At 38.9% G+C, this 23,427-nt stretch overlaps 1 protein-coding gene across 1 annotated transcript in view; it reads right to left on the reverse strand.

Moving 5' to 3' along the window:
- LOC101634294 (histone-arginine methyltransferase CARM1-like) overlaps window positions 1–23,427 on the reverse strand; it is a gene marked incomplete at its 5' end in the record, with an annotated part of 146,709 nt that overhangs the window by 71,622 nt on the left and 51,660 nt on the right. Inside the window, one exon of the mRNA XM_004678001.1 lies at window positions 7,374–7,484. Coding sequence (XP_004678058.1) covers window positions 7,374–7,484 — 111 coding nt within the window. The remainder of the gene's footprint in view (window positions 1–7,373; window positions 7,485–23,427) is intronic.

The raw sequence follows: 23,427 nt of genomic DNA on the forward strand, positions 1-23,427 counted from the left end.
TCCCTAGTGGCACAATGGGTTAGGATGCAGCACTGCAACCACTTCAGTGTGACTTCGATCCCCGGCCCCAGAGGTATCTACATGGCATGGCAGACCTCTCCTGACCCGCCCGCTGTTCCCCTCAGCAGTGTACTTCATCCATCTGCCTATTCTGTTCCCCACTCTGTCTCTGGTGAAGCCTCTCACTGCCCCTGCACCTCTGGTCTGTACCCCTGTTCTGTATGCATAAATAAATAAATAAATCTTTAAAAAAAGAAGAATTATGAGAAACTAATAAATCACTTATAAATAAGGTGGAATTAGAAAGACAATTTTATAAAAATGCAAAAAAAAACATTTTTTTAAATGTTGACTATAAAGGCCTTTCATCAAGGTCATTCGACTTCACTGAGGCACCAACTCAAGAATCCTGGTAGAACTGGAAGAGTCCTTTATTACTGCTTTATTGCCACTTAACTCCTTCCTCAACCTTGCAGGTTTCCTTCACTTTCTCCTGGTGAGGCTCCTGAAATTCACTGCTATAAACTTCTGTATGTCTCTGCACCAGAGTCGGTTTCTTAGGAAACCTGCTCTAAGACAGATCTTTCACATAAAAAAGAGAAAGATAAATAATGTCTACTACAAAAGGAATGTCCAACTATTTGGACATGGCTGCCATTATCTGGCAGTGAACACAGCCATCAATCTGGCCACTACAAGCCAGAAGAGTAAGGTGTGGTCACCTGTGACCTCTCCTTGAGTGCTGCCCATTAAAACTTTTGCAGCATTATAAATCTATATTCTCTAGTATGATAGCTATTAGCCACTTATGACTCCTGAGCACTTGAAATATAGCTAGTGTGACTAAGGAATTAAATTCATCCTGGATTATGAACCTAGCAGTTCTATACAAACAGCACCATTATATTTCTGATTCTATCTGCCTATATTTCTACCATCTTGTGACCCCAAAACATCTGGTCTGATTGCCTAAAAGTCATTCTTAGGAATCTACACAAAAGGACACAAAAACATTAATTCAAAAGGACACCTGCACCCCTATGTTTACTGCAGCACAATTTACAACAGGTAGGCTATGGAAGAAACCCAGATGCCCAAAAATAGATTACTGGATCTAGATGTAGTATATTTACACATGGAATATTACTCAGCAATCAAAAGGATAGATGCAACATGGATGGAGCTGGAAGGCATTATACCCAGCGAAATAAGCCAGAAAGAAATAGGAAATTATTGAATGTTCTCACTTATAGGAGGAATGTAGAAAAAACAAACAAAAAAGGAATCAGGGGGGAAAAGTAACTAGAATAAAGTAAAAAGCAAAATCATCAGGCAACTATAAATCGGAGATATTCTGTAGGGGAGGAGGGAGAAGGACAGGGGTTGGAAGAGCACACAGGGCTATAGTAATGATGCACAGGTAAACTAGTGGTGGAAATTTCATGTAGAAACCATATGTTGTACAAAAATGAAGGATCATAAAATGAATATATTAAAATTTTTTTGAAAAGTCATTCCTATGAGGCATATATATGTGAACTGTGTACTCATGGAATCTATTTTTTATATTTTTAAAAAGATTTATTTATTTATGCATACAAGCACTGGGGTACAGGTCAGAGGTGTGGGGGGTGGTGAGAGGATTCACCAGAGACAGAGTGGGGAGAAGAACAGGCAGAATGACTGAAATACACTGATAACGAGGCAGGAAAGTTCTGTCATACCATGTGGGTCAGCTCCCTGGTCAGGGGTGAAACTTGTGCGGCAGTGGCTACTGATAACTTCATGGTGCTATGCTTTAAGCCCCTATGCCACCAGGGAGACCCCCTCAAGAAGTCTTATTATTTAGTGATCATGAGCCTTGTTAACCTAAATGTAGAGAGTTTCGTTGCAATTTAAGTTAAGTTGATTACAACACAGAATTCCATTTATGATTGGTCCTTCAAGAAGTTTATCATGTAGATGGAGATACACAACATGTGTTTGTATAAATTTAAATCAAGGAATACCTCCCACATGACACTATATGTCTGGAATTTTGAAAAAAGTCTTATTTTCCTTTCCATTTGGTGTGCTAGATTTTGGGATTACAACTTTATATTTTGTATAGAAGAAACGGCAAGAGAGAGAGCAAGAGACAGCTGCTAGCTTGAGTCAGGCAGGCTCATAGGTTGGGAACTCACAAGACGCCTTCAGTTCTGCCCTATTCCTTAGACAAGGATAAGCTCTTATTATTGACCCAGAAATGTCATCTGGGGGCCAGGGTGAATATTCAGGAAAGTTCAAGGCCATTGCAAGAAATGACTCAAAGTTCATGCCCTGCAGACAAGGAGTTATTGAAGTTATCATGTCATCAGAGGGTCAGCTCTTTCACAATCAGTCTGGGCTACTGAATGCAACTGAATTCAATTCAACACAATTTGAAAATATTCCATTTACTTAAAAACCCAGAAGGCTGGCATGAGGAGAAGAATCCAGACACAGGCAATGGTAGTTAAATTTGTACATTTTTCTTTCTTGTTGCAATTTTATCTTTTCCAAGCAATTTAATGAAGACTCCAGAGGAAAGAATTAAATGTCTGGTGGTTCAATTACCAAATAATGAAAAGGTCGAAAGGAGCACCATGCACTGTGTGCTGAGCTGCTATAAAAGTCTATTCTTAGAGGGAAAATCTTTTGTGTGCTGTTCACATTCACATTTTGCCACCCACAAATTGTATAGAAGAGTGTCAGAGTAAGAAGCAGAGATGAGGAGTTGGTACAGATTGTCCTGCAAAGGGTGAAGGGGCCTTAGCCCAGGGGGCCATCTCATGACACCCACACAGGAGCCAGGGCCATGGTTATCTTCAGGAGATCAAAGCTGCAGTTAAATTCATCCTTTGAGAAGATTCTAATCCTTCTCACTCCTGAATGCATTTTTAACCAGCCTATCCTTAGGACCACATGCAGGGAAGGCCTCCTGGGCAAAAGAAACTTGCCAGCAAGGATTCAAAGATACCTAAGGTCTTCACAGAATTTGGAAAGCTTCTCTTTCCATCAACCTGCTCCAGTTGTGCACAGAAAAAAAAAAAAAAGAAAAAGAAAAAAAAAAACTATAACAGTGACACAAAATCCTCTACAGAAATTAAAACCAAAGATAAAACTGAGGCATGTTGGAATTCATGAGAGCATTGCTTTAGTGCTTTAAAATAAGTCTCCCTGGAAAAACTATGCAAGGAAGTAGGCAGTTAAAAAAAAAGGTTCTTTTCACCTCAACACCCTTGTAACAGGTGTTCACTAGGCCCATAAAGAAACAGAAAATATAAGGTAAGCTCAGGGGGAGATGCTATATATATGTTAATTATATTAATATCCAGAATTAAGAAATTATTTGCTACAAATAAATTAGAATTATAAAAACAATTAAAAAATGTGGCTCCCTACCACATTTTTATTAGTAACATGGACTGAATGAGTAAGTCATTATCTCTTTTTTTCACACTTAAGTAATTTTTTGTTGCATAAGGGAATATTTTCATTCCTAGGAAATACACACTGAAAAAATTAAGGATAAAGGATTATGATGTATATGATGTATCTATCTGACCCATAAAACAAAGTATATGCCTGTATATCTATATCTCCATATATATGTAAGTATATATATATATATATATATTTATATATATATATATATATATATAGACACACAGAGAGACTATGTGTGTACATATATTCATGTGTATGTGGTGAGAGAGAAACGAGTAAATGACAAAGAAAATAGGGTAAAATGTGAATACTAGGTGAATCTAGACAAAGAAAATTTGGTTTTATTTGGTTAGCTTTGTTTTTTTTTATTTACAACTTAACTGTAAGTTTAAAATTATTTAAACAGTTTTAAAACTTTAACTACTTTAAGAAGCTTCAAAGCTTTAACATTTTAAGTTCATTGTTCCCATTTCTTGTTTGAGCTTCTTATAATGATGCAGCAGCCACAGTCTGGGCAAAGTGTCTGTGAGGGTCATCCCACTCTGAGAGGAGGCAACAATCCTGCTGATGTGTTTAATCAGGATGAGAATTCGCTTGGAGAAACCAAACAGTGAGACAGTTCTAGAATGACTCCTCCCATGGTGTCTGGTGATTGTTGAGAGTTTATGCTGGGTTGGAAGCAGAACTATGAGTAGGGAATGCAAGAATCTATTTAGTCAATTTTCCCTCTATTCCCTTAAGAGTATAACCAAGGTCATTATATTTTTAAGGTTTTAAAACAGGTATGGAATGTGTCTCAGAAAACATGAAAAATAATCTAAAAAAACACTAAATGAGAAAAAGAAAGTATTATATATACACATGCTATATATACATATATATAAAATATTATATTATATATATACATACTGTATTATATATAATACAATATGTATATATATAATATATATACAGATATATACAATATACATACATACATACATACATACATACATATATATATATATATATATAAAATACAGAGTTGGCCCTTCCTGGTGGTGCAGTGGGTTAAAGCACAGCACTAAGAAGCTAAAGCCACTTCAGCATGAGTTTGATCCCTGCCCCAAAGGTGACCACATGGTGCAGCAGACCTCTCCTGACCCGCCCGCTGCTCCCCTCAGCAGTGTACTTCATCAGTCAGTCTGTTCTGCTCCCTACTCTGTCTCTGGTGAATCCTCTCACTGCCCCTGAACCTCTGGCCTATTACCCCAGTTCTATATGCATAAATAAATAAATCTTTAAAAAAAAAAAAGGTGCTCGTTAGCATGGTAGGTAGCACATCAGTCTCATAAATAATACAGAGTTTATAGTATATAGTATATAGATAGATAGATAGACACACACACACACACACACACACGCCTAACACAATAGATAACAGGTCAATCCCTTACTAGAAAAGACACACTTTGAATACTGTAGCAGATACTAATCATTAGACCTATGTTCTTCAAAAGAAAGAATTGTGGAATATTATTAAATAAAGAGTAAATGAATGAATTTAAATGAATGAGCAGCACATGAATGAGACAACATTCTAAATAAAACTCTACATCTTTAATAATGCATTTTAAGATCTATTAATATAGAAGCAGAGGCATTTTTATGTATGGAGTTCCCTCTATATTAGTTTATATTTACCTTTTCTCCATTCTTATTTAGAAATGCATCATTAAAGTTCACTAGAACCATAAAGAAAGAGAAAATATAAGGTAAGCACAGAGGAAGATTCTATACATATAAGTGAATTATATTATTATCCAGAATAAAGAAATTATTTGCTACAAAAATTAGAATTAGAAAAACAATGTAAAACATGTCAAAAATCTTTAAAAGGATTTCACAGAAGAGAAACCAAAATAGCCCCAACACTGCAAAAATACTCAAGCAGAAAACACAAATTGAAACCACACATTTACTGCAATTAATACCAGATTGGCAGTAATTCCAAAGCGACAATATCAAGAGTTGACAGAACTGTGTGTCACACTCATTTACCATCGGCAGCAGTGAAAAGTGGTACAACCACTTTGTAAAACAATTTGGCACTACAGAACAAAGTTGAAGGTATACATGCTCTTTGATCCAATAAGTCCGTTAGATGTATTCTGAGTAACTCTAGCAAAGATGCTGCAAGAACTGTGTATAAGAATATTTCTAACAATACTTTCAGAATGGAAGCCATCCAAAGTCTGTTAACAGCTCAGCAAGCTAACAACGTGAGGAGCTTCAGTTTGGAGCAATAGCCAGCACTGAAGAGAAGTAAACAGCTGTATGTTTATCAACAAAATGACCCTCAGAAACATAATACTGAGTGAACAAAGCTAACTATACTAGAATACATATATATATATATTTCCACTAATGGAAATTTCATAGAAGATGTATTTTCCAGGATAGAACCATGTCATAAAACTATAAAGAGCAACAACAGAATGATAAACAAAAATTCAAAAATAGTGATAACTATTTAGGGTCACTTGGAAAGAGAAGTAATCAAGTGGACAAGACATGTGGTCCTTTAAAGATATGCTCATGGCTTATTTTTAAAGAGGCAGTGGGCACAGGTTCACTGTATTGTTATTCTTGGCACTATACACATTTTACAAACCTTTACACCCAGTTATTTTATAAAAATTATTTTAAGATTGCCAAGGAAGCAAGTGTCCCAAAATATTTTACCCAAGACTGGGTTAGAGAATACAGCAACATACTGGCCAGTAGACCCTCCCTGGTAGTCTTTTCCTCTAAACATGCCCTATATATCTCTGCTTTGTTTTTGCTTACTCAGTCCAAAACTACAAATCATGAAGAGCTACTAGTTGTCCAGTGTTAGGGTAAAATTTTATGATGTTCATCAGAAACAACAGCAGCTTCCTCTGTCATCTGTTCCTCATTAACATTCATGCCTCCTTGAGGGGTGAATGACAAGCATATTACCCTGTTCATGAGTGAGCACACATACATCCAATCTCTGCAGCTTGATTGGGTTATTATTATTATATCCAAATATTCCTGAAAGCCATTATTACCTGACTCCTGACTTTGACTTATTCTCTAATATTTGTACACATTTCATAAGGATAATAGAGTGCTATATTTAAAACAAAACATCTCCCTGTCCTCCGATCAGAACTTAAAACACAGATACCTGTCTGTGCACTTCTAACTACAACCATATAGTGACAGATTCTAAACAAAAACAAACAAAATAACTAGAGTAAGTGGTACTGCTATGGTCAGTATTAAAAATAATAATAATAATAGGGCCCTCCCCGGTGGCGCAGCAGGTTAAAGCACAGCACTGAGAAGCTAAAAGGCACTTCTGCATGAGTTCGATTCCCACCTGCCCCGGAGGTGACCACATGGCGTGGCAGACCTCTCTGACCCGCCAGCAGTGTACTTCGTTGATCTGCCTGTTCTGCTCCCTACTCTGTCTCTGGTGAAGCCTCTCGCTGCCCCTGCACCTCTGGCCTGTACCCCAGTTCTGTATGCATAAATAAATAAATCTTTAAAAATAATAATAATAATAATAACCTAACTCCAGGGCACTCTGACTTCACCTGGCAGACCATTAAAGGTAAAAAAAATGTATCTCCAGTCCCTTAATTGCTATACACTGGAAGGGGAAGAAAGCCTTATTCTAGTTTCAATATCATGAATTTTTTTAAAAATAATTGTTTTCATATCAATTACTACAGTGAAGTCAGGCTCTGTCAGCAGTAACATGCAAACTGGAACAAAACAATCAGACTAGTAGAAAAGCTTTTTAAATAACCTATCCAGAAAAGTCCATCATCCAGTGTACTGAAGTTTATTAAAGACCTCGCTAGTAGCTGCTATAAAAAAATATAACCACCCACCTCAGCATATTGTGCCACTGAACTGGCTTCCACTGCGTAGACTCTCCTAGCACCAGCCTGCACAGCAAAGAATGACAGTATTCCTGATCCACAACCAACATCTAGAACAACCTAGAGGAAAAGAAGACAAAGCGGTGAAAACAAGAGCAGGTGGTTGGCCTTGGCATAATGCCAACTCTGGTCTTTGCAATCAGACTCAATTAAGTACTATCTTTAACATTTACAAGTGGTCTTGGCCAATCTCTGTGACATTACTTTTTCTCATTGATAAAGGGGACTTGTCAGTTCATATTACAAATAATTGGATTCTTTTTATTTCCTAAATAGATACTTTCCTTTCTTTTTGTTTTTAAGATTTATTTATGCATACAGAACTGCCAGAGGCTCAGGGGCAGTAAGAAGATTCACCAGAGTCAGAGTGGGGAGCAGCAGGCAGGTCAGGAGAGGTCTGCTGCACCATCTGGGTCACCTCCGGGGCGGGGATCAAACTCACACAGAAGTGGTTGCCACCAGCTTGCAGTGCTGCATCTTAACCTGTTACACCACCAGAGAGGGCCCGGTTTTTCTTTTCTTTTCTTTTTTTTTCCAAATTAATGCTACTGCTACTATAACTTATTGTTAAAATGGACTACTTTTAGGATATTTAGGACAAAATAACTAGCCATGAATGATCTTGTGCCATCAAATCTGTCAGCAAATCAATGTCAGAGACCCAAATAAGTTCTTAAATGCTATATATATATATATTCAAAAAGAATTGAAGATAAAGTCTTGAAATCACAAGTAGGAGGTGTGTACTTTTTTACCTATCTACAAAGCTGGGGAGACTTATATGAAGTGTAGGAAGTATTAAGGTAGCTTACTGTAACTTTTCTTCTACTATTTGTGCTTAGAACTGGGACTCAAATCAAGAAAACTATCTTTAAGTTAGCACAAAGGAGCCAATACTCAGACCTATGTTTTAAAAGGCAAGGGATAGATGGTATATATTGGGATCTCAAACCCCACCTCTGCTGAATCTCAGTTTGCTTTTTGAAATGTCAAATTACTGGTTTCTAACTCACTAGTGTCTTTCATTGTTAGCATCCTAGCTTTCAGCAAGGATGTTCCTTGGCTCTAAATCACCACAGTAAATATATAAATAATAGCATTTCTGTGCCCACTCTGTAGATGAGAAAAGTAAAAATCAGACTTTGAACAATCAGCTCAAGTTTTTATATCTAGCAGTAATCAAGACATTTCTGTCTTTCAGGCTTATGTTCCTTAAAATCATACATTGCTTACTAACTTGTATTTTGATAAATCTGATATTTTAACACAGCAATCCCAATAGGCAATGTTTGACAAGGAAATAAAATCTTACTTTCTCTAGGAAAGTTTACAAATTTTTTTTTTTACTTTGATAGCAGGAAAATTTCTCCCCAAAATAGGAAATATCAAGAGGTTGTGTGTGTGTTCTAACTGCAATATCATACTGTGCTGACACAGATACTGTGCCATTATTCTAAGAGAACATGCTGTTAGTAATGGGTTCACAGTGCTCACTTATATTAATTCTAAGCTGTGGCTGTATTCCATATGGCTTCCTAGGGTTTGGGTAATTAGGAGCATTACCAATTTAAAATGTCACCTAGTCTCCAAAACTGGTTGTCAGGCTGCCTATACTTTTAGAAATACCAATATTCACTTCTCCTCATCCTCTCCATAAAATGCATCATGTTCACATGGCCCTGGTCCATGCAAACGCCCATGACTGATGTTAAGGAGTGAAGGACATGAAATTGGAGAGTACAATCTGTTGCTCCTAAGAAAGATGAACCACATTCAAAAGAACTTTCCAGAGCTCCTTTAATTAAAAATATAATGCCTTAGCCTCCATGTTTAGTTCACAGCATGGATGCAAAATTAGGAGGATGGAATTTGCACCTTGTTATTCTGGTGGCAGGTACCCTAGAGAGGGATGAATGGAGCTTTCTGTCTACTCTTTTAGGGTTTCAGGAGGAACACCATAGAAAAGCATTTTCAGTTCTTGATCCTGAAGATTAAGAACCGAAGAAATGCTTTACCATCAGAAGAAAGACAGAGCAGAAAGGAAACAGGAGAAAAGAAAAGACAAAGGGAGGAAAAGTGATGTGATCCAGCTTTTGTCAAATGGGTCTGTTTGTACAGAGAATGCTTTGAAAAACCCATACCATTATACAGGAAAGTGAAAAATTACAAACTGAGGCAATTTTCCAAAACCTTATTTCAATACTTTATTTCAAGCCCAAATAATTTCGGCTGTTTGACTATTTCAAAATTGAGCATAGGCCTGAAAAGGAATCATTTGGTTTTTTGCTAGCATTTGATAGCTAATTCCATCTGCCCATTGAGTGTGTGTATATTAAATAAATTAACAAGTGAATTCTAAGATGTAAGACTGGCAAAAAAGGGTGAGGAAGGAGAGGGATGTTTTGCCTTGTTCACATAAGCCATGCAACATTGCAAACAAAGCTGTGGAGGGTTGCGAATAAATTTTCTGGTGCAAAACCAACGGTCAGGGCAAATATTTAGGTTCTAACGAAAATGTACTACCTCAGTCCTTTCCAGCTGCCATTTCTAAGCCTGCAGTAGAAGAAAGAACATTAGCACATTTAATTCTGTTACACTTTCTTACATGGCACCTCGGAAAGCCTTGGAGCTACGTCTAATTCTATTTTCTATTCCACACAGAAGATTCTATTGAGACCATTTTTTATTCTACCACTGTTAAACAATCACAAAAACTGGGCATTTGAAGACTTTGGCAGACATTAAGTTATGCTTTCATGTCCCCGGGAAAGTGTTTCCCCTCAGGCAGAGGTAAAAAGAGAGTAATAAAATCCCCTTGTATCTATAATGCAATTTACAGTTTCCAAAGGATGTTCCTGACACTCTCTACTTGGCCCTTTTGCCTCCCTGGGGTGGAGATGACACAGTACCTTTCCCATTTATTGTTAAGGAAACTGAGACTCAGAGAAACCAAATTTCCAGCCTAAGGTAACATAACTGGTCAGAGGCAGAGCTGGAATGAGAATCAAGTGATCAGCTCACTGCACCATTATTGCCTCTTTCTGTGTAGCAAAAACAAGAAGTAATGGTGGTCTCTAAAGAGATGCAAATCTATCTAATCCTGCAAACACCTCCAAGAGCCCACACAGCTGGAAGAGAAGGGAAGGCCAGTTTCTTTGCTGTGTTATCCTTAGCATCCAACAGTAACTGACTTTTCTGGGTCCTTTACTGTATTCTCTCCCTTTCTCCTCACAAACCCAAGGTTTAGCAACTGGGTCCCTTTCTTTAGGAGCTCATTCAAATATAATCTCCTTTGGTGGAAGAAACTAACAACCTCCCAAAGATAAATGTTATCTCAGAGTGGTGCTGTTGAGAAGTAGCTGCCCAGTCAGGACTATATTTCCCCACCCTCCTCCTCCTTTGCTACATGTGGCCATGTGACTAGTTCTCCCAGTGGAATTTGAGTTACTGTCAGGCCAACATGATTAAGGGTCTAGAGTATCTTTCCCACATTTTCTGCTTTTTATGCAGTGGCATTTGGAACTACCTACTGAAGACAATAGAGCTTGAATGATGAGGTAATGATCCATATTCAAAATATACAGGGCAAGGCATGACCAAGGAAAAGACTTTCATTAGATCAATGAAATATAGGGAACAATAGTTATGGAGTTGGCCTACACTGATTAATATATTTTCTTCAGTGAAATCACTTCTTTAATTTTTTATCTGGGAAACTCATTCTTCAAGACCTAACATGGAGGTCACATCACAGGGGTGTTTTTTTCTGAGTACCCCAGTCAATCTAGGTTGGGCTTTCTGATATGTGATACTTAATTCTTTCATAGCACTTACTAGAGAATATTTTAGCTATTTCTTTACATATTTATATTCTCTGCTTAACTGGTGAACTCCCCAAAGATAAGAATCACATCAGTTATGTTTTAGTACCCAGTATAGTGGGAAAATATTTATTGACTAAATGACTGAATGGGAGGACTCAATATGGCAGTTTTCTAATTTTAGCATTACCTTGAAATATTTCTGGAAAACTTCCATGACTTTTACCAGTCATTGGCCTCTAGGCGGGCTCTTGCGTTACAAAGCTAGTACCCCAAAAAGATGAGCTCAGGATGCCTGGACATAGTCAACATCATATCCCGACTGCTTCATTACATCCTTCTTATCTTCTGCTTCCTAGGTCATTTCTTATTTCCCCAAGTCACCTCACAAGCCTGATACTTAATTCACTTTCTTCATGGTTTCCACTTTTCCTCCTATATGATGGTCTGAACCTGTCCCTTGTCTTCTGACTGTCTGATTAAACCTTCTGTCCCTACACAGGCCATCTTCAAATGTTCCATAACCTTTCCACAGGACCTTAGTACATACTGCTTCCTTTGCCTGAAGTGACACCCCATTGCATACCCTACCTATGGTTTCAAGCTATGACTTTTTTTTTTTAAAGATTTATTTATTTATTCATTCAGAACTGGGGTACAGGCCAGAGATGCGGTGGGTGAGAAAATTCACCAGAGACAGAGCAGGGAGCAAAACAGGCAGATCAACGAAGTACACTGCTGAGGGGAGCAGTAGGCGGGTCAGGAGGGTCTGCCCCACCATGTGGATCTCCTCCAGGGTAGGCGGAATCGAACTCATGCGGAAGTGGCTTAAGCTTCTCAGTGCTGTGCTTTAACCTGCTGCGCCACAAGGGAGGGCCTATGACTTTTTTTTTTTTATTCATATAGAACTGGGATACAGGCCAGAGATGCAGAGGGTGAAAGGATTCACCAGAGACAGAGTGGGGAGGAGAACAGGCAGATCGACAAACTACACTGCTGAGGGAAGCAGCAGGCAGGTCAGGAGAGGTCTGCCATGCCATGTGGTCACCTCCGGGGCAGGCGGGGATCAAACTCACGCGGAAATGGCTTAATCTTCTTAGTGCTGTGCTTTAACCCACTGTGCCACCAAGCGGGCCTCAAGCTATGACTTAAAAAAAAACAAACTATTCAATAGATTTCCTATTTACTCCTCCAAATCTATTTTTCAGTCTTCTTCATCGTGTTCTTTTTCAAGAGACCAAACTTCGTGGACTACATGTGTGAGTCAGTGGGACTGAGGACAAGGAGGTGAGATCCTTTATTCTTCTGGTTTCCTTCTTCCTGGGTCTCCAATACTTTGTTGTGTCCCCCTTCTAAAAGCCACAGCTCTTCTTGGGTATTCCTCTCCTACTGCAACTATTCTCTCAGGTTTCAATTATCTTTTCCTCCCTTCCTTGCTCCTTAAGTTAGAAGGGTGGTGACAGATCCATCCCCTCTTTCTAGTGCCAGGATGCTTCAGCATGTACGAGCTCTTTTTTGTAAATAGTTCCATTATTTATGTCCCCGATACACGCTGTCCAGTGTGCCATTGCTCTCCTGCAGGGGCCTTGGCCATGCACCAGCTTAGCCTTTAGAGCTCAAACACCTACTTATCAGGGAAAACTTTCCTAATCTTTGCTCTTCTCTCAGGCTAAATGAAGTCCTCTTGTTATATGCTTTCCTATCATCATCTCTTTCTACTCTTTCTTCATAATACTCATTGCTGATAATTCACTCAATGTGTGATTATTTATTCAAACTCTGCTCCCTCTCCAGGATTATAATCTTCATTAATGGAGAGACCCCCATCTGTTTTTTGCTCACTATTGAATCCCTCACACACAGCATGGGGTCTGGCACATAACGGAAACATTCACTAAAATCTCTGCTGAATGAACAGATAAATAAAAAGTATCTGTTTCACAAATAAAAAATAGATTCATGAACCAGAAAATATTGTGCAAATCCATTAACTCCCAAGAAATCACCTGTTACCAGTATAACAAATCTACTCAAATCTAGTGATCATAAGGTATCCTTCAATGAATGGTTCTTTTGACATTGTCATATTATCATTGCATTGCAATTCAGGTAGCTCTAGAGTACAATACTTCCTGAAAGAGAGAATTCATCCTCAGCTGCCCCTCAATACACAAGCAATAACTGCAGACATGTCTAATCTGCAGCTTTTATGAGGCAGCACCAGAAAACAGTATGTAATCCCTGCTAGAACGATAGGGAAAGGTTAAAAATTGGTCCATCACCCACATCCTATGAATTTATTTTCAAATAAATCAAAGTTAAAAAAATTAAAAAAGACAAAGTCATCATTTTGCAGTACAGATGATCATAATTGCATGTTCTCATCATTTCCAAAGAAAAAAATCTGCAAAACATTTGGACAGGGATAAAATTGTTTCAACTGGGTTCAAAGCTATGTGTTTAGGTTTACAAGGTAAAATTATAAGGAATATGCAAGTCCTTATTAAAGTATAAAACAAAACCACCCTTAAACATTAGAGTAAAAATAAATATATACCATTTGCTTTATTCATGGAAGGTGCTATATCTGTTTAGCACTTTGTGGGTATTTTCTTATTTACTTGCAATGGCAACTCTAAAATGTGGTATTTCTCCCATCTTATAGAGACTGAAAATCAACTGGAATTAAAGTCATGTACAATAAATGGCATAGATGAAATTCCCCAAAAAATACGTATGTGTTAAATTCAAACGCTACGCTTCATTTCTTGCTCTGGATATTTGGGAGAAGAAATATTCCAAGACATCTCAAGAACTTTAGAAGACATCCCTTTCTGGCCTTTGCTGTTTACACTTAAATATTGTTCAGATAACTAGCATTTTCACTATGGCTGAATCCTTCAGTAGCAGTTCTTTACAGGACAGACTCTGTGTTAGATGTATGGGGATGCCTGTTTTCAGTCAAAGGACTGCCTGGACTCAGGTAATGCAGATTAAGGTTTAGGGTAATCTGTTCCATTCTGTCTGGTCTTCTGGCAGAGGATTTAAAAAAAAAAATCATCAGTCTTTACACCTTCCTTTCACCAGTTCCAACTATGTTCCTCTGTTTTTATAGAATGTACAAAGACGTTGATTACTCTTAGCTTATCTCCCCCTGCTGAAACCCTTTTATGTGCTGCCAATAGACTCAGTTGTAGCTCGCTCAGTTTTTAACCCTTAAGCACCCATTCAGACAATATAAGGTTCCTCCTATTACTCTTGTGCCAAGAAATGCTAAGAGCTGGAAATGCAAAAATGTATAAAGCATCTTTGTCTGGTAAGGAGAATTAGAAACACAAGCAGGAAAAAACACTACCATATTGTAGTGGCAAAGAGAAAATTACATAAAGAGCACAGTGAGAGTATGAGGGAGTAAAAGTGAGCCCTACCTAGGGGTCAGAAAAGACTTAAGGAGGCAACCTAGGTAGTAAAAAACTGAGAAGCGAGTCAGATTTCTTCCATTTGAATGGAGGGTGAAGAACTCAGGAAGAGGGAGCTGATTGAACAAAGAAAGATAGAATCAGTCATAGTTAGAGGTAGAAGTAGGGACCCAGTTGAGATATCAATATGACAAGAGCAAAAGCTGGAGGAACTGGCAGATGCTTTATCACAGATGGTCTTGTATACAGTAATAAGGAGCTTGGACTTGATCCTTAAGCAAAGAAGGAACATGAAAAAATTTTCCTCGGACAAGTAATTTCATAACTGTTTTTCAGTAGCATCAAACTGGCAATATAGACTGGGTGGGGCACAAGATAAGAGATTGTGAAGCAGACAGAAGGTAATGGTGGTTCTTAACCAGTATCAGTCTCTTCTATTTTCCCATAAGAACTTGATTTTTATTTATTTATTTATTTTTAAAATATATTAAATACGCCATCATTCATTTTTGTACAATATATAATTTCTCTGTGAAATCCCCACCGCCAGTTCACCTATGCACCATCACCATAGTCACTTGTGCTTAGAAGAACTTAAATTTTATTGAGCTTTACCATTCTTTACCCTCCCCAGGGAGGGGATCCTGATTGTTGACAGCAATTGTAGGTGATTCTATTCTTCTGAACCAGTTGTGTTTTAGGCTTAGGTGAGATACATTTTTGCTTTGAACCTCAGGAGAAGTATACTGGGATTGTGGGTTTGTGCCCTACGTTGGGTGCAGTTGTTTGGAATCTCTCTGGTGGCACAACAGGTTAGAGCACTGCATTGCAAAGCTAAGCCAAGCTACGGCGACTTCAGTGTGAGTTCGATTCCTGCCCCGGAGGTGACCACATGGTGTGGCAGACCTCTCCTGACCCGCCCGCTGCTCCCCTCAGCAGTGTACTTTGTCAATCTGCCTGTTCTGCTCCCCACTCTTTCTGATGGATCCTCTTGCTGCCCATGCATCTCTGGCCTGTACCCCATTTCTGTATGCATAAATAAATAAAACCTTAAAAAAAAGTACATTGGGCCTCCCTTCTGAAAGGTATCTTTTCTGTAAAAGATGTCTGTTTTTTTCCTGGATGGTTAAATCTGGATGTGATGCTCAAAGTAATTGGATTAAAACACCTTGGAGTCACACTGTTGCTGACTGTTTTAGCCAGTATGAGTTGGGATTTTCTCCAATATGAATACAAAGATCTTTTAACTGCTACAAGCAGAGGAGCTAATTGGAAATCTTTGTGGAATACTCCACAAAATATATAATAAGAATAAAAACTAGGAATTAGCTGTGGGGCAGAAGGTAATGGAAGAGTTGTGAAAGCTGAGTGAATAGAAGCTAGAGTCTTTGGGGAAAAGAAAGGAAAGGGGGAAAGCTTAGATTGATGCCAAGTTTCTGGCTTGAGTACAGGTTATAATATAGTCAGTCCATGTATTAAGCCGGAAAGGAACAACACCTGCCTTGCTGACTAGCCGGAGTGCCCACAGAAACTGTCACGGACATTTTTTAAACTGGAACTGGGTTTTGCTATTGCTGCTGCTGCTACATTCACTACTGCCTAAGGAGACCATTGTGGGAGGGTTTATATATATATATAATGTAGTAGTTTATTTTTACATTATTTTGTACATTTTTTTTCAATCTCAATTGTAATCCCCATCACCAAGTCACTGTGGGGGGGTCTTCTTATTCCTCATATTGTTTGTGGGCACAATAGAACATTATGTACCTCACTTATTCTGCATACATTTTGCCTCCCAGAGTTTGCTGCTGAGGCATGAAGTGAACACTCCAGCGCCCACCTGGCACTCATGTATGCACAGCCTTCAAGTATGAAGAAGTAACTACCATATGGGGACAGCCTTTGACCAATGGTAGATGGCCGTCAAGGTGTCAGTGTCTCTTTTTCTCCCCTGGGAGATGAAGTGACTCTGCACACCCTTGTATTGAAGACCTCTGACACAATAATCAGGTTTTCAAAAAGTTGGGCCAGCTCAATAATATATTCCCCATGCTTGCTTTTCCTGCCCTGCATCTCTCCCCTTCAGCTACTCCTGCACTCCTTATGAAGTACCAGACCCCATACTTGTGACTCAAGAAATCTAGGCTATTATTATGGTAGTGTTTATACAAAATTCAATAAAATTTATTGACATTTTTGTGGTTCTGTCTGTTCTGGGGCTTCTAAATTCTAAAACTAAGCCACCACTCCTGAAACTGAGTGACTATGTCAACACTTCAAATTTAGGAAATTAGGTGAAAGAGAATTTAAGTAAAAGTCCCAAGTTCATTGAAGCCCAACTCCTGATTTAGTGTTGGTAAAGACCAGGTTCGAGTACAGTAGTTTGAGCTACGTGGTAAAGTTGTCTGCCTAATTTAACTGAGTCTCACTGATTTTATTCTCTTTATCTACTTATATTAATATTCTGGAAAGCAGCCAATGAAATCAAGTGTTCTACTTTAGGAGTTACTGTTGCATGGTCTTTATAAGCTTTTAATGAAGTCAGTAGTCATTCTCAATGAACTTTTCAAGGCAATGTCTTATGTGAAAAACTGGTTAAGAAATTCAACCCTAGGAATTTTCCATAATGCTTTGCTTTCAGTAAGTAGGCACACTTTACCAGCTGAGTTTGTAGTAAATTAACTAAGCACATTATGAAGTATTAATCCTTCAATCCTCCTCCTTTTTCCTGTTTCTTTGTATGCACAGCTGATGCACTGAGAATGTCACCTTAACACGTTATCCTCCTTCAATGATTTTGCAAAAGTAGCATCTGGCATGATAGTCCTTAGTGCCATTTACCAAATATTTCTGGTAAATTGTAGGCACGTGGTAGAATTGCATGCCCTTTTATTCTTAAAATTAGAAGTGACCACATGTCTTCTTTGACCCATGTAATGTAATCAGAAGTAACGTGTCATTTTGAGGTTGAAGATGCAAAAATTAGGGGTGTTATTTTGTTTTACACAGAGTCTGCTCTTTTAGCCGGGATCTTAAAATGAGAATGAAATAAAGTGCAGCTCTTAGGTAACCCATGATGGACAAGAGGAAATAATACTCTGTTGGTTTAAACCATTGAGATTTGGGAATCGATTGTTATAGACATGTAACCTGGCCTAACCCTAACATGCCTGGGCAAGCTACATAATGAAGCTACATGATTTCTGATTCAGGTTTCCCAGTTAGGTTGATGTCCAGTGCTGTGTTGAGTATCTGAATATGGCAGCTTACTAAATTCTTACAGCCACCATGTGGTTAAGTATTCTTGTTCCAATGTAAAGTTAGCCTCAAAAAAGGTTAAAGTTACTGTGATGAGTTTTGAACACAGATACATTGATTAGAAATTCATCTATTTCTCTCTTTTCCAAATGCCCTAAAAATAACCTGCGAGTATCACTTATTTGGTCTTAATTCCAGGGATGTGTTCTTATGATATATGATCTAACTTGAATAATGGCGTGAGTTGAACAGTACTCCCCATTTTCATGTCCAGAATCTGAGATTATGACCTATTTGGAAATAGGACCTTAAAGATGTATCAAGTAATGGTAACATCAGACTGGATTCGGGATGAATTTAATATATGAAAGATATAATCAAGAGAAATTTTCACATAGGTACACAGGCACATGATGAAAACACTATGGGATAATGGAATCAATGATTGGAGTGATGTGTCTATAAATAAAGGAATGCGGAGGAGTTCTGTTATGCACAGAACTAAAAGAGAGGCAAAAAATTCCTCCCTAGAACCTTCAGACAGAGTATCACCCTACTGACACCTTGATTTCAGAGTTCCACCTCTAGAACTAAAAGATAATATAGTACTATGCTTTAACCCGCTGCGCCACCAGGGAGGACCCTAGGACTAAAAGATAATATAAGTGACTTGGTCTGTGCCCTAGGAAACCAAAACAACCTCCAAAGAGACATTATCTGTCTCTTTATCTCCTAATCTATGTATCTGCATATAGAGAGATTATTTGCTACTACCACATCCTGCCCACATACACAGCCCAAAAAATCCCAGAGATAAATAAAATTTAGTGTATCAAACTAGAACATATAAAAAATGGCATTTTGTTGTTTCCCACCAATCACCCTACATTGTAAGCTTTGAGTCCAATCCTGTTTGCTTAGAGTGCTTCCACTTGTTTTTGTGTTCCCAGAGCAAGCTGAAGGTATGTAGCTCCAGGCCCTATATTTATATTATTAGGGTTAACAATATACACTGCACTGTTTGTTGTACAGTAGAGTGGGGATCCATAGTTCTTTTGTGACTCTTAGCCTTTGAGTCCCTTCCTATGTTTGAAGAATGCCCCCCCTAGAAGGCAACATCAATTTCCCACCACCAGAGAAGTTGAAGATATCTGGCGCTTTTTCCAGCATCCTTATAGCTAAAGCACAGACATGTTCAAGGCTCTGTCAAGAGGATGAATTTTCCATGCAGAGCTCAGGGTGTGAAGATACAGGGATAACTCAGATTCTACCTCTGGGGTCAAAACTACCTCCAGATCCCAGTGCATCACAGGGAGGCTGTAAGGTCAGTAGTAAGGGAAGGGTGGTTTAGAGAAAAGGCTGGTATGTTGTATCCATGTCTAGTGCTTCTGCTGCTCTACTGCATTCATGCAATAAATTCTGCAGCATGATTTTGGAAATTATTTTTGGTTATGTGACCTCCAACCTAGTTCTTCGATATTCCTATACCCTTTTAGGAAATTCATTCCTGTTTTTCTCCATTTTTGATTAAATTTACAGAGTTGGTTTCTGATGCTGGCAGCTAAGAATCCTGATAACATACTTGGATGAGGTAGGATACTGAAGGACCCAGCAGGAATAAGAAGTCACTTCCCTGTCTCACTATATCCCCACCAAGTCCCAGACAAGGATTTTACTGACATCAAGTTAACAAATACACTGAGGGGCTACAAAGTGGATGATTCAAAAAAGAATTAAGAAATTGTGGAATGTCAATGCAACAGAGTATTATTTTATCTTTAAAAAGGAGATAGTGGCATATGCAACAATATGGAAGAAGCTGGAACACATTATGCTAAGTGAAGTCAGTCAAACACAGAAGGCTAAACATGGCATGATTTCACTTTGTGAAATATCTAAAATAGTCAAACTGATAGAGTCAGAAAGTAGAACGGTATTGGAGGGTACAAAGTTAGCCGTACAGATAAATAAGTTCTTAATTTTTAGAGGTCAACTGTACAGCACAGAATGTAAAAACAATATTGTGTTGCATATCTAAAGTTTTGCTAAGCTTATGTCATGTGATCTTATTGTAAAAGAAGCTCCACAGCTTCGGTGATGCAGCAGGGTGTGCCTAGATTTGCTGTATCTTCTACACCCACCAGCAGCCTGCCCCTAGTGTAGATTGGGATTCACACATCTGGAAGGGTTTGGGTTTTGAAATTCAAGTCGATCAGTTTGCAAAGATGTCAACTGGGTTTCGAAACCTGCACCCATTTTCAAAACATGGCAGATTTGAAAACTACATTGCTGTTGGGAGCAAGGGAAGAAGCAACGAGACCCCGAAAGCCATACAATTTCCAGGAAGATTTCCAGAAGGATCCAGACACTCTCCTGAGACAATCTTCCCTTCAGTTCTCTGATTTGCTGTTTTGGGATCATTGAGGCTCCTTCCTCTGGCACAACTGGTGATGCCTCTACTGTACACAGCTTTGTCATGCTTCAGCACCACCTCCTGCCCACTGCTGCTTGCTCCCCCAGCACCATCCCTGACTGCTGCTGTTGCCTGGCTCTGGCAGCACTTGCTGCACTGCTTGGCCCATGCCTGCACTGCCTCTAATTGCTGTTTACAGCTGCCTGATTGGTACCACCGGCCTGCACCTGCACCACCTCTAGAACTGTCTCCTACTGATGTGGCCTCCATGCAGCCCCTCCTCCCCCACTCCCAGTTACCTGATCTGGCTCCTGCCATGATATCTTGTATTTTGTTGCCATGATGTCTGTGATTACTTTCAGCTCTCACTCTGAGTTGGGTCCTGGTGCACTTCTAAGCGTCATGCCACCAGCCGCAGACTCTCTTTCATGTGCATCTTTTGGTTTGGGCTACTGCAAGCACTATCTACTGTGAGATGGATAGCCACTTGTAGCCTTAGAAACATTTTCTTTATTTTCTCCTAACTCTCCATTTGTAAATAAATCCTGCTGTTGTTACACTCTATGTGTAAGTTGTGTCTTGCAATTTTAAGTGCATGTGTGAGAACCCAAGAACTATGACATTCCTCATTTTCATTATCACAAAATAATAATAATAATAATAAGTAATATACAAGTGAACATGAGGGAGTTTTGGGAGGTAACATTATAGCCGATGGCTTTAATGTATGCCTATTACAGACTCATCAAGTTGTATGATTAATATAAATATCTTTTTTGGTAAGTGGCTTTACAAATATAAGGAAGTAAGCCTATTTTATCACATACAGAAACGAGCATTCAGCAAGCTCGTATTGGAGCCTTTATCCCTGTTGAGGATTAAGGTCAGGCCTCTTTAATGAGCCAGGAGAAGACAGGGTATGCAGACCCTTGGGGCGGGGGGGCAGTTTAGAGTAGGATTAGAGTTGGCCTCTAGGATCTTCAACCAAGTTGATATTAAACTCACACCAAAGAAAACTCACATTGGAAGGGGCTGTTGCTCAGGCTGCAGATCTGTGTATCAGCTGACAATCTGAGCAGGTTGCTTTGCTGTTTGTTGTTATTTATGTTTTCTTTTATGCCTTCAAATCCCTGAATTCCATCTGCCTAGACCAGCCTCACATTTGGATACACTAAGTAGCTGTTGCGACTGGGTATCCTTTTCTATGTGAAAATGCTGATTTAAAAAAAATAATAATAAGATCCAGGCTCCTGCTTACTCTCACAAGTTTCCCGCAACTGGTGCCCTGACAAATGAAGTGTCAAAACATTTCCAAATTAAAATCCTGCAGCTCATACAGACCCACACCCTCAGCAGGATGGACTTCTCCTGCTTCTACCTACCATACACTTGAAAAACTAAAAATAGCCAGATGGCAATTAACAGAAACTCTGAGGAGGGAGTAGGGTGGGTTCCAGCAGGTCAGTTTCCTGGACATTTTCCAAGTGGCATTCTCAGCCAGCAGTGCTCTGGCCAAGAAAGGATTTTCATTAAAACTGCATGGAAGAGGTAGAATGAAAAATCAAGATTTGAAAGAGTTAAAATCATAGGAGAGACAGAAACTTCATGACCATCAATAATAGTATTGCTATATATCGAATTCATATGATGGGCTAAGTACTGAGCACTTCATAGCTGTTGTATTATCTTTGTAAGGTTCCTAAGAATTAGCTGCTACTTTTGTATCCAGGAACACTGAAACCCAGGGACAGCAGACATCCTGCCCAAGATCTTAAGATAACAGGATAAAGGCTTGTTTTTTTTGTGTGTTTGTTTGGTTTTTTTTTAATGATGACCTGTCACTTAAAGTAGTAAAAAATCAGATAAATTGTCCACATTGCCAGGTGTCAGTTTTATCATCTCTTAAATGGTGATATTAGTGTTTATTGCATACACTTGTAATGAAGATGAATGGAAACTGCTATAGACAGAATAGCTGTGGCCTTCAAATTCCCATGTTGAAACTCTAATTTACAATGTGATGGTATTTGAAGATGGCGCTTTTGAGGTAATTATACTGCAAAGATAGAACCCAGTTGGTGGTATTCGTGGCCCTATATGAAGAGACAAGAAACAGCTTGCTTCCTCTCCTGCTTAGCCATGTGAGGCCACATTGAGAAGGCTATTCTCTATAAGCTGAGAAATGAACCCTCACCAGACCCTGGCTCCTCTGACCTACTGATCTTGGATTTTCAGCTTATGCAAACTGTGGGAAGTATTTTTGTTTGTTTGTTTAAGGTCACTCAGTTTGTGGTATTTTTATGAGAGCTTACTAAACTAAGGCAGTGTATAGGAACAGTGTATGGAAAGCTCTTATAGCATGGGGCTTACATGCACTAAGTTATTTAACAAATGACAGCCATTGGTATTGATCATTTTCAACCCATGCCCTTTTAGGCAATCAAAGAATATAAGCTATTAGTGAAAAGTAGCCTCCTCTACATAGACTCCCAATGGTTATTCTAGAATGAGCTTCAATATGATTAAACAAACAAAGGGTTTTAAAATTTTCTGAATTTTCAGTGGATTTGGTAGATGATGTGGTGGACAGAGGTCTAAGTGATCTTGGCATGGACTATAGAAGAATCCAGGAGACTGAGAAGTGAGAAGAAAAGCAGAGTTTAGTAAAAGTACTTTCTAAAGGAGGAAAGGACAGGTGACAAGTTGAAGATCAGGAGCAACAGTATGACTTGCTTTTACAGCTCAGCTTTCTCTGAATTTCAGTTTCTTTTCTTTTTTTTTTTTTTTTTTTTTAAGACTTACTTATTTATGCATACAGATTTGGGGTACAGGCCAGAGGTACAGGGGTGGTGAGAGGATTCACCAGAGCAAAGTGGGAGGCAGAACAGGCAGATGTACTAAAATACACTGCTGAGGGAAGCAGCAGGTGGGTGAGGAGAGGTCTGCCGTGCCATGTAGATCACCTCGGGGTGGGGGATTGAACTAATGCTGCAGTGGCTGCGACGGCTTCATAGTCCTGTGCTTTAACCTACTGCGCTGGCAGGGAGGGCCTCTTTTCCACTCTTATTAGGTGTAACCCACTGATTGGG

This window comes from Condylura cristata, unplaced genomic scaffold (genome assembly GCF_000260355.1).
Source record: "Condylura cristata isolate star-nosed mole 26May11 unplaced genomic scaffold, ConCri1.0 scaffold00006, whole genome shotgun sequence".
Taxonomy (NCBI): Eukaryota; Metazoa; Chordata; class Mammalia; order Eulipotyphla; family Talpidae; genus Condylura; species Condylura cristata.